This window comes from Lemur catta, unplaced genomic scaffold (assembly GCF_020740605.2).
Source record: "Lemur catta isolate mLemCat1 unplaced genomic scaffold, mLemCat1.pri scaffold_81_ctg1, whole genome shotgun sequence".
NCBI classification, from domain to species: Eukaryota; Metazoa; Chordata; class Mammalia; order Primates; family Lemuridae; genus Lemur; species Lemur catta.
Genome location: NW_025423874.1, coordinates 624815 through 635033, shown reverse-complemented (window position 1 = coordinate 635033; position 10219 = coordinate 624815). Strand labels below are relative to the sequence as shown.

The 10219-nt window shown below is 51.2% G+C and overlaps 1 protein-coding gene across 1 annotated transcript; it reads right to left on the bottom strand.

Moving 5' to 3' along the window:
• Positions 1 to 5292: 5292 nt before the first annotated feature.
• Positions 5293 to 6716, bottom strand: LOC123630039 (pseudouridine-5'-phosphatase-like). Its single transcript, XM_045539356.1, is given in 2 exon segments — positions 5293 to 5706; positions 5831 to 6716. Coding segments are annotated over 2 exon segments (942 nt in total). The 5' UTR covers positions 6366 to 6716; the 3' UTR covers positions 5293 to 5299.
• Positions 6717 to 10219: the final 3503 nt, after the last annotated feature.

Genomic DNA, 10219 nt, shown 5'->3' with positions numbered 1-10219 from the left:
GTTATTTTGTTTCATATTTAAATTATTTACTTTGAATGGGAAAAGCCTGAAACCTTTATCATGTGGTTGCTGATATGTGTAATTATTAATGAAATGTTCATTCTCAGTCCCTTTTGAGGCTTAGAATTTCAACCATGTGTCAGGTCAAACAGTATTATGAACTGGACTTTGGTGTGTGAGACAGCACACTTGTAAATGATGCTTGTTGCCTGCCATTTACAACCTATTCTCTCTTAAGAGTGCTAGGTACTAAATTGTAGAAGTTTGTTTTTAGTTGTATTACTTTTGAGGCTGGTAAAAAATTTAAATGCAACTTTGTGGGAACACTGACTTATACTAAGAAAATGTAAATGTCTGTAGCACTTTCTTGCAGTTAATTTGAAAACTTTAGATGCTGAACCTTATTTTGTCAGTGGTTTAGATGATTTAAAAATGTATGTGTGATTTTAATTTTGTAATTGTTTTGACAAGCATAATTTACTTGGACAACTTTGTAGGTAGCCTTAACTTCTGGCCAAGTTTGTTTTTTATATAAATATATATACATATATCATCACTTATCACATGTATGTGTTACTATATACAAAACTCTTTGAATGCTTTATTCTCAAATGCTGGGTTGAAAAATGTTTTTAAAGCCTCTTGAAATATATACCTTTATAAAGTAATATTCAGGATGATGGAAATTATTTATATTGTTATGATAAAAATGACAGTGTATTTAATGATTTATTTGAAGAGGGAGTGGGAGGAAGGTTCTCACAACCACTTTCTCCTTTGAAATTTTCAGTTTATTAACTTCTTAAAAATGAATACTTTAGACAGTAGGTATTTTTTCAGTATCATTGAAATGATACCCTGAGTGGTAAAGTTTGTGGCACCTAATTAATTTGGTCTGAATATTTGATGCTTTCCCTTTCAGTTTGACATTCAGAGTATTGACTCAAGGAGAGAGGCTCAGAGTGGCATGGTTGATGCTCTGGGCAAAGTTATTAGCGACTCGCATCTCCCGTAAAACTGCCTTTTGGATTCAGTGTGTGTGCTTGAGTTCTCTTTCAAACATGACCATATTCATATGGGTGCAAGACTATACAATGATACCTATATAGAGGTGAAGCATTCATTTTCATACTTAAAGTTACATAAATCTTTTCAAAAAGTGTTTTGTTATAGAATATAGTGTTTGTACCCATACTGGCCCACCTCTTCTTAGGCCCTATATTCAAATAGATAATAGTGATCATTCTTTCTTGCATGAAGTGTAGGTAGGGAGTGGATGAGGGGCACAGACTTTGAAATCTAAGAGTACAGTCAAATTTCTTCCTGATTTGGTTGATTTGTTGCTGTGGCAGAATGTGCCATGAAATGCATAAAAGAACTTCTCCATATGTGCACCCTAATCAGTCCCCTCTCCTCCTTTTCCTGAGTGCTGTGAGCACACCAGAGCTCCACACTTCTGTAGGTCCAGCTCCTAGAGCTTGGGGCACCAGGCTGCCTTTCCTAGTCCTGCCAACTATAAGGTATGAATTGCTGAATTAGCTGCTATTTTATGTGGAGTCACATTAAGCTTTTTCTTACCCTTCTCTATGGGGAAGCTATAGGGTGGGTAAGGAGGAAGTTTAGAGTGCTTTTACTTTCCTGAAAATGTTAGAACTTTCCTGTTACAGGACACAGCAAATTGTAATTAAATATAAACCAGAACCAGAGCTACCTCTAAGTAGTATTTCCTCAAGCACAAAGCTCTCAGGCCTATGGGACCCACTTTAATAGAGAGCCTCTGATGTCTTGAGCACCAGTGAGTTTCAGAAGTGACTATTTTTTGTACTCTTCTAGTTTCTTCGTATACACACTTTTTCCCATTCCACACTGTGCTTAAATGACAGACTTCTGAGAAGCCAAATTCTGTCAAAGTATTAGCTAGAGATGTTGATTAAAGGCAAACCTAGACTGAAGTGGAAGAAGAGTATTCCAGTTCTAACAGTCTTTTGATTAAATAAATAAATTCTTTTCTGGGAAATGACTTTTTTATAGGAAATGGGATGATATTTTAAATGCTTTTCTTAAGTTGAAGGCACAACAGTTAATGCCTCTATTGTTGCTATTCTGTGGCTGATGTGCTTTTGATAAAGCTTCAAAATTTCTGCTACTAAGCCTAGGATAGAGTGTTTTACCAGTTTTAAATGTTGGCTGCAGCTTTTTGTTGATCCTTCTCTGATTTGCAGTGTAATGAGTTCATAAGCTAAATTTTCAGAAAGAATTTTGTTTCAAATTATGCCTCTTGTCTATCTGAGAGCAACATGTCTTTTCAATCATGAGATTGACACACAAAAAATAAAGTTATTTCTTAACCTAAAAAAAAAAAAAGAAATGCTTCAATTAACTCTGGACAATCCAAATTTTCTTCAGGTTCCCAAGTGTTGTCAGCATCTGTAAATCCCTTCCACTTCAGGAAATACTCCACTTTCCCATTTACTACACGTTGATCCAATACTTTTTCCACCACAAATTCTTCAGGCTCTGCCTCTTCAACCTTTTTACTCTTCCCATTCTGTTTCTTTCCCATTTTTGGCAATACAGTTTTATTGGAGGCCATTTTTTTTTTTTTTTTTTTTTTTTTTTGAGACAGAGTCTCGCTCTGTTGCCCGGGCTAGAGTGAGTGCCGTGGCGTCAGCCTCGCTCACAGCAACCTCAGACTCCCGGGCTTAAGCTATCCTCCTGCCTCAGTCTCCCGAGTAGCTGGGACTACAGGCATGGCCACCATGCCCGGCTAATTTTTTCTATATATATTTTTAGTTGGCCAGATAATTTCTTTCTATTTTTAGTAGAGACGGGGTCTCGCTCTTGCTCAGGCTGGTCTCGAACTCCTGACCTCGAGCGATCCTCCCGCCTCGGCCTCCCAGAGTGCCGGGATTACAGGCGTGAGCCCCCGCGCCCGGCCTGGAGCCGTTTGTTACTGCAGACTTGAAGAGCTATTATTCACCGCCTCCGAGCGGCTCCGGGTCGCGGTCTACGGCGTCTCTCAGAAACATCTTTGTATAGACGAGCTCAGCTGGGTGGGGACGCGCTGGTCCTCATTCTGCAGGCGAGGTGAGTGGCTGGCCGAGGCTCCAGTGACTCGTCAACCCTCCCTGGGAGCAGGCCTGACCGCGTGGTTCCTGGGTTCGTGTCCATCACCGACTTTTCCGCTCAAGCGCTGGCGTCTCAGACAAGGCGAAGCCACCGGGGATGGGGGTAGGGAGACCGGCTGTGAAAGCGTCTCCACCCGGCTGACTTGTGTGTCGGCAGTCTGCAGGGACACACGGTTTGGACAGCCGTGTGACAGCCTTCGCACCAAAGGGGTCCAGCCTTCACTGAGTGTGCGCACGTTCTCATTCACCCCTGAGAAAACCCGTTAAATATGTTCTAAATCCCCATCTACAGACGTGGAAATGGCAGCTTTGCGACTTCAGTAACCTGCCCAAGGTCACACCAGTGGGACGCTGTGGAGTCCCAGTTTAAGCCCGTTGTCTGGTGCGGGGTCTGTGTCCCTCCCACTGCCTCCCTCGAGTCCCCTCTCCTCCTGCCGTGTGTGCCTGCTGTCTGCAGGGCCACATGCTGCTTATCTGGAACCAGGAGAAGAGCTGTTGTCTTCCCACGGACCTGACAGTGGATGACGTCCCCCAGGACAAGGAAGTCCAGGTAGGCAAGGGAGCGACATGGGTGGGAATAGAGGCAGTGGCCCCTGGCCCCTGGCACTGAGGAGACTGGAGGAGCTGTGTCCGCAGGAGGCTGCTGGCCTCCTGCTGCAGGGCTGCCCCGCGCTGCTGCCTTCTGGGCCTGGCGATGGTCTAAACCTGCCACGGCCACTCGGGAGGGAGGCTGAGGCCGGAGGATCGCTTGCACCCAGGAGCGTGAGTCCAGCCTGGGCAATGTAGCGAGACCCCGTCTCTATGTACATCATGATCTTCCTGTCCCTGGTTGCAAACTCCTGGCAGGCGAGTGCTGCTCCTCTTTCTTTCTGAGCTCATTTCCGAACCCGCCTCTGCTCTCTCCGAATGAGAAAGAGGAGGACGCTTCTCCGTACCGACGTGCCCACACTGGAGCACACTTATCGCCCCCCGGGGCCGCCCCTCGGTTGAGGGTGGAGGGAGAAGCTCCCCCAGAGACACAGGGGACTGTGCTCCAGACAGGCTTCCCTGCTCAGGAGACTGTTGACAGTGTTGACGACAGCACTGTTCCTGCCAGCCAGGACACACTTCCTGCCTCCCTCTGCTCGCCGTGTATTATGCACCTCCTGTATACCAGGGCCTGTTACAGGCCTTGAAGATACAAAGACAAATTTTAAAATGCTTCTGCCTGAAAGAGCCATGGCTTCTAGTAGATTCCCTGTCGTAGGCCTTAGCTACGGCTGTGTTGCATGGAGTAAAATGCGTTTTTCATAATCTGTGTTTTCTCAGGCCACAGCAAAGGAGGCTAAAAATAGGGCTACTCTGACAGCAGCGAAGAACATTTTCCTGGTCCTCATCTCCACCTGCTGTTGTTAGAACTCCAACCCCTGGGCGTCCTCCAGGAGGATCTCCTGTGGACTGTGGATGAACACCATTCTTTCTTTCTTTCTTTCTTTCTTTTTTTGAGGTCACAAAAAGAATTTTAATAGTAGCTAATAAGGACAATTACCTCTTAGTACTCATCAAAAACATGGCTTTCCCGCTCAGATTACAACCAGACAGAATTAACGTCTCACTGCGTCAGTTGTTCCTGCATGTTAATTATCAATACAAAGGAAAGTGAAACAGGGTACAATATATAAAAAATAACATATATGTGTACACGTATATACACAAAAACATATACACATATGTATACATAGTTCACATTTCCCAGTCAAGTGTTCAGAAAAACTAAAATAAAACAAACGCAAATATAACTTATTTGGTCTTGGAGAGGTATACATTCTACACATACATGCATGCATATATATATATACATATATATATGTATATACCTTCATATATATATATATATGTAATGCCTACACGCATGTTAGCACACTGGTATACACACGCAAGCATGTCTACTCGCTTGTCTATCACATGCTACACCAGCTCGATTTTTCAGATGGTCATTCAAGTTTCACCTTTGTTCTGGGCTGTCTCTACTTTGTTTTCTGTCAACTGCCAAGCCGTGTTCTATCAACACTTTACGCAGTGGGCCACGCCAACAGGAAGGCCGGGATCAATATGCAGGCTGCAGTCTGGGTGCTGTCGCCTGCCCAGCAGCGTGGCCCGGCGTGGGCAGGGAGTGCAGGACACGTCCTCCCTCATCCGTAGGAGGGCAGCCCAAACAGCTCGGGCCGGAAGTCCTGCAGGGAATCCAGCACCGGCGTGGCCTTTGCCGTCAGGTCGTGGCTCAGGGGTCCGTCTGGAGCCGTGACCGCCTGCATCCCGGCTGCCAGGGCCGCCTGCAGCCCATTGGGAGCATCTTCAAAGACAAGGCCCTGCTCCACGGGAGGAGGCGGGGACAACGTCTTGGCACAAGCCAGGAATATGTTGGGCTCCGGCTTCCCGCTCTTCACTCCCGGGCCGTCTCCCAAAACGAGGTGACGAAACAAACCAAAGAATTCCTTGTTCCTGCTTGTCTTCATCTCGAGTGACGCAGACCCGGAGCTGGCGGCGGCGGCAGAGGGTATGTTGTGTTTCCGCAGGTGGCGGACGAGTTTTCAGCCCCTGGCATGAGCGCGGCCGTGGGGACAGCTCCTTTAACGTCGCTTGGCTTTCGTCCCGCGGCTCCTCCTTGGACGCGGGGGGTCAAGACATCTGTGACGATCTGCGCGGCCTCCGGCGCCTTCTTACCCTGACCAGGGACTGCACGTCCCAGGTGTGATTCCTCCCAGAGCGGCCACATGTTTCTTGAAACACCACTGAACACAGCCGTGCAGTACCCAGAAGAAGGCTGTGCGTGTCACAGAGGAGGCGGGTGACGGGGCGCAGCATGGTGCCGCCTTCTCGGTCTAAACACCGTCCTTTAGTCACCGCCCGGAGCTGGCCTTCGCCGCCCCCGACCCCGGGGTCTTGTTCCGACCTGGGTTCATACAGGCGCAGGGCCCGAGAGGAGGAGGAATCAGGTGCCTGGTGGCACCTCCACTTGTCGCCAGCCACCTGGGCCAGCACCTGCCAGAAGGGGCCCGGGAGCGCCACGCTGGCCCTTCCTAGATTGGCTGTTTGACCCCAGAAGGCTCTGAGCCCTCCGAGAGTCGCGGGCCACCGGCAGTGCTGCTGAGGCGACATGGTGCAGGCAGCAGAGGCGACAAGAGTAGACGGGAAGGCAACTTCCAAACTGCAGTGGCACAGAGGAAGTTCTCCAAGGCGGGTCTGAAAGTCCCACATGAGTATTTGCTGCGTGTCGGGGATGCGCCGGACCCCACACGCCCCTGTGACGTCTCAGCTCCCAGCAGCGACACAAAGGCTCTCAGGAGCCCCGTGGTGACTCCAAAATGTAACACGCGAGCGGACACACCCCTGTTTAAAATCAGCATTTTTCTGAAGTTTTTTTTATTGGACTGAGGGCTCTTTTTTCTCACTTAAAACCTCTTCTTCCCATAGCACTGGGGCCTGGGGAACAAAACCTAGTGCCGGTGCCCCGGCCCTGGGTGACACGCAGGAGGGTGGCAGGTGGGGGGGTGCTCTTCACTTCTTCTGCCTCCCAGGGGGTCTGTAACCCTGGAACCCGGGACACCCCGGTCCCCTCTCCCCTGCTGGCTCGGGTGGCACATCCCACATCCAAAGCAGCGATAGCTGTGGACTGACGTGGGACACCTTTTCTACACGCTGTCAGCTGAGCCAGCTGGGTGGGGACACACGTTGGGGAAAGAATCGCGGTTGGGGAATCAGCAGACAGGGCCGGCACTGCCGACTATCGATCATCTGTGGGATTCTGGGGGATGCTGAAGTCCCCGCAAGCCTCAGTTTCCATCTGTGAAATGGGGACAACACACATTGGACAGGCTGTGCCAGGATGAAATGAGATAACGTGGGAGAAAACCCGAGACTTGTATCAACGTGCTGGAAGGATCCAGAAATTTCTAGCCTAACACACACCCTCAGCACAACACACACACCACACATCACACTCACCACACACTCATACACCACACATCAAACACACAGCAGAGCACACTCATCACACTCATACACCACACATTGCACACACCACACACCACACTCATCACACACATTCCACACGCCACACAGCACACTCATCACACGCATTCTCACACCACACACCACACTCATCACACACAAACATACACCACACATCACACACCACATACCACACTCATCACACACACCACAGATCACACTCATACACACTCATATACCACACAATATAGACACCACACACCACATGCATCACACACCACACTCATACACATGCATACACCACACATCACACACACCACACACCACACTCATCACACACTCATACACCTCACATTACACACACCACACACCACACTCATCATAGACAAATACACCACACATTACACACAGCACACACCAGTCATCACACACACTTATGCACCACACATCACACACACCACACTTAAGACTCATACACATTCATACACCACAGATTACACACACCACACACTACACTCATCACACACACCACACCTCACACTCATCACACACACTATATACCACACATTACACACACCACACAGCACACTCTTCACACACCCTCATACACAACACATTACACACACCCCACATCACACTCATACACATACACACACCCATACACCACACATTACACACACGACACACCACACTCATCACACACTCATACACCACACATCACACACACCGCACACCACACTCATACACACACCACACGGGCTCTCGCTCATGCACATGCTCCGAGCCGTCCCTGTGTGTCACTTGCCAGCGCACCGTGAGTTGGGAGCATTTTCAAAGTCCAAGACAGGCCTGGTGGCGGCACAGGGGCGGGCTGAGGGGCTGTCCCCCGCCCCCGTGGGAAGGTCCGTGGGCTCCGAAGCCCCCCCCACGGAGGGAACTCGGGTCACCGGTGTGTGCATTGGAGCCGGTGGCCCTTGTCCCCGCCGGGCCTTGGTCGCGGACAAGAGCAGCTGAGTGAGGCGGCGGTGCCTGTGCGGACTCCCGGCCCTGCGCCCCGCATGCCGCGGCCTGCCACCTGGTCCCGTGCGGGGACAGGGACCTCCCGCTCCCCCAGGCTGGCAGCACCCAGCTGCCTATTCCTAGAGGATGGTCTTTCGTCTGGAAGATGCATCACTTGTGGAACAAGAGGCCGGTACACTCTGTGTCACGGAGAAGCAGGGACAGAAAGCAAAGGCTGCTGTCGCCCCACCCCCTTGTCTCTCTCAGCCGCGCTGCCAGCAGCCTGGGACACGCGATGATCCCAGCGTCACCGAGGCTGTCTCTTTCCTTAATGCCACACGTACGTTTCACACTTTTAAAAGAGAAGCCATGTCACTGTGATGGCCCCGGCGCCTCCCGTGCGAGCTCCCGTAAGGCTGTGCTCGGGCCGCAAACCCCTGCCGGGGACAGCGTCCCTCACGCTGACGCCCGGGAGGCCACGGAAGGCTCCGGTGCGAGTCCCCGCAGCACGGGAGTCCGACGCGGTTAGAAGCCAAAGTGCCCCCGGAGAGGACGTAGCACCGGAAACACCTGGTGACACGAGGCCGCGGGGCCGCTGGAGGCCGAGAGCGGGCCCAGCTGACACTCGGGGACGCGTCCCCGCTGCGTGAGATGCGTCCGTGCCAGACTGCGGGACGCGCGTTGCGGGGACCGCGGGCTCCGTGCCGGGTTCATCCGCAGCTCCAGCAAAGCCCAGGGAAGAGACGGGGGCAGAGGAAGGACTCGGGCCTCCTCCTGCCCGACTAACGACGCTGCAGCCGGAGCGGCTCCCGAGAGTCCGGCCGGAGCTCTGCGACCTCAGGAGGCCGGCAGGTACTCGTTGCTGGACAGACCCCTCTGCTGGTCTTATTGCAGACACATGGTGCCTGCCCCCGCCGGCCAGCCCCCAGTGTGGCCCCGTCAGAAAACACAGGACAGTAAACCCAGACGGATGGTCTGTCGGGGAGCGACGCTGTCGTCCCTTTGGTCGTTCTCCTGCCAGCTGTGCCCTTCATTGAAACTGGGCACAGACTGAGTGGCCTCCGCCAGGCCGCCGGGCACAGGGACCGGAGGCTGCTGCTTTCCTTCCTGCCCTCCCCCTGCCCAAGGTGGGGCGGACAAAGGGAAACCCTGCTTGGTGTGGGCGGATCGGTCACCAGTTTCACACCAGCCTGGCGGGGCCCCGCCTGAAATTTCACAGTTAGCAGACGCGCTTCTGGTCATTCGTCAGGACCTCAGTGTGCTCTTGCAACGGACACCCCCAATTTCCAGATGCTCCGCTGTAGGGGAGTCACACGATGGCTGGGAGGCAGGAAAGGTGAGGCTGGTCCATCCGGGTTCAAGTGTGTTAACACGTGAAAAATGAAGAAGGCCAGGGGTTTAGACACCCAGCCAGGAGAAGAGCACTGACTGCAGCAAAAGGTGACTCCATGGGCTGAGTTATGTCCCCTAAAAATCACGTGTTGCCTTCCTAACCCCACAGGAATGTGAATGTATTTGGAGATAGTGTCTTTAAAGAGGTAATTAAGTTGAAATGAGGACATCAGGGTGGGCTAACCCAATCTGACTGGTGTCCCTATAAAAAGAGATTGGGACACAGACACACATAGAGAGACCAGGTGAGGATGCAGAGAGAAGACGGCGTCTGCAAGCCCAGGAGAGAGGCCCCGGAGGAACCCAACCCTGCTGGCACCTTGGTCTCACACTTCCAGCCTCCAGAGTCATGAGAAAATAAATGTTTGTTGTTTAAGGCCCCCAGTCTGTGGTACTTCGCCATGGCAGCCCCGGCAGACTAGCACAGAGACCCTAGTATTGCTCGAGGAACGTTGTCCTTTGTAGCGGGGGACGCGTCATGACTTACAGCAGGTGCTCACGCCTGGTGGCTCTTGGCAACCTCACCGCAGGCCTGAAGGGCAGGTCAGGAATTATTACAGGGCTTCAGCCCCTTATCCAAAACCACTGGGGACAAATGTACTTGGATTCCAGAATTCCTCAGATTTCAGGAAGATCATGCATGTATACACCATGCGTTACCTAACACACTGAGTGCGTCTGCCAGGGCACCCACAGTTAAACACACGGCC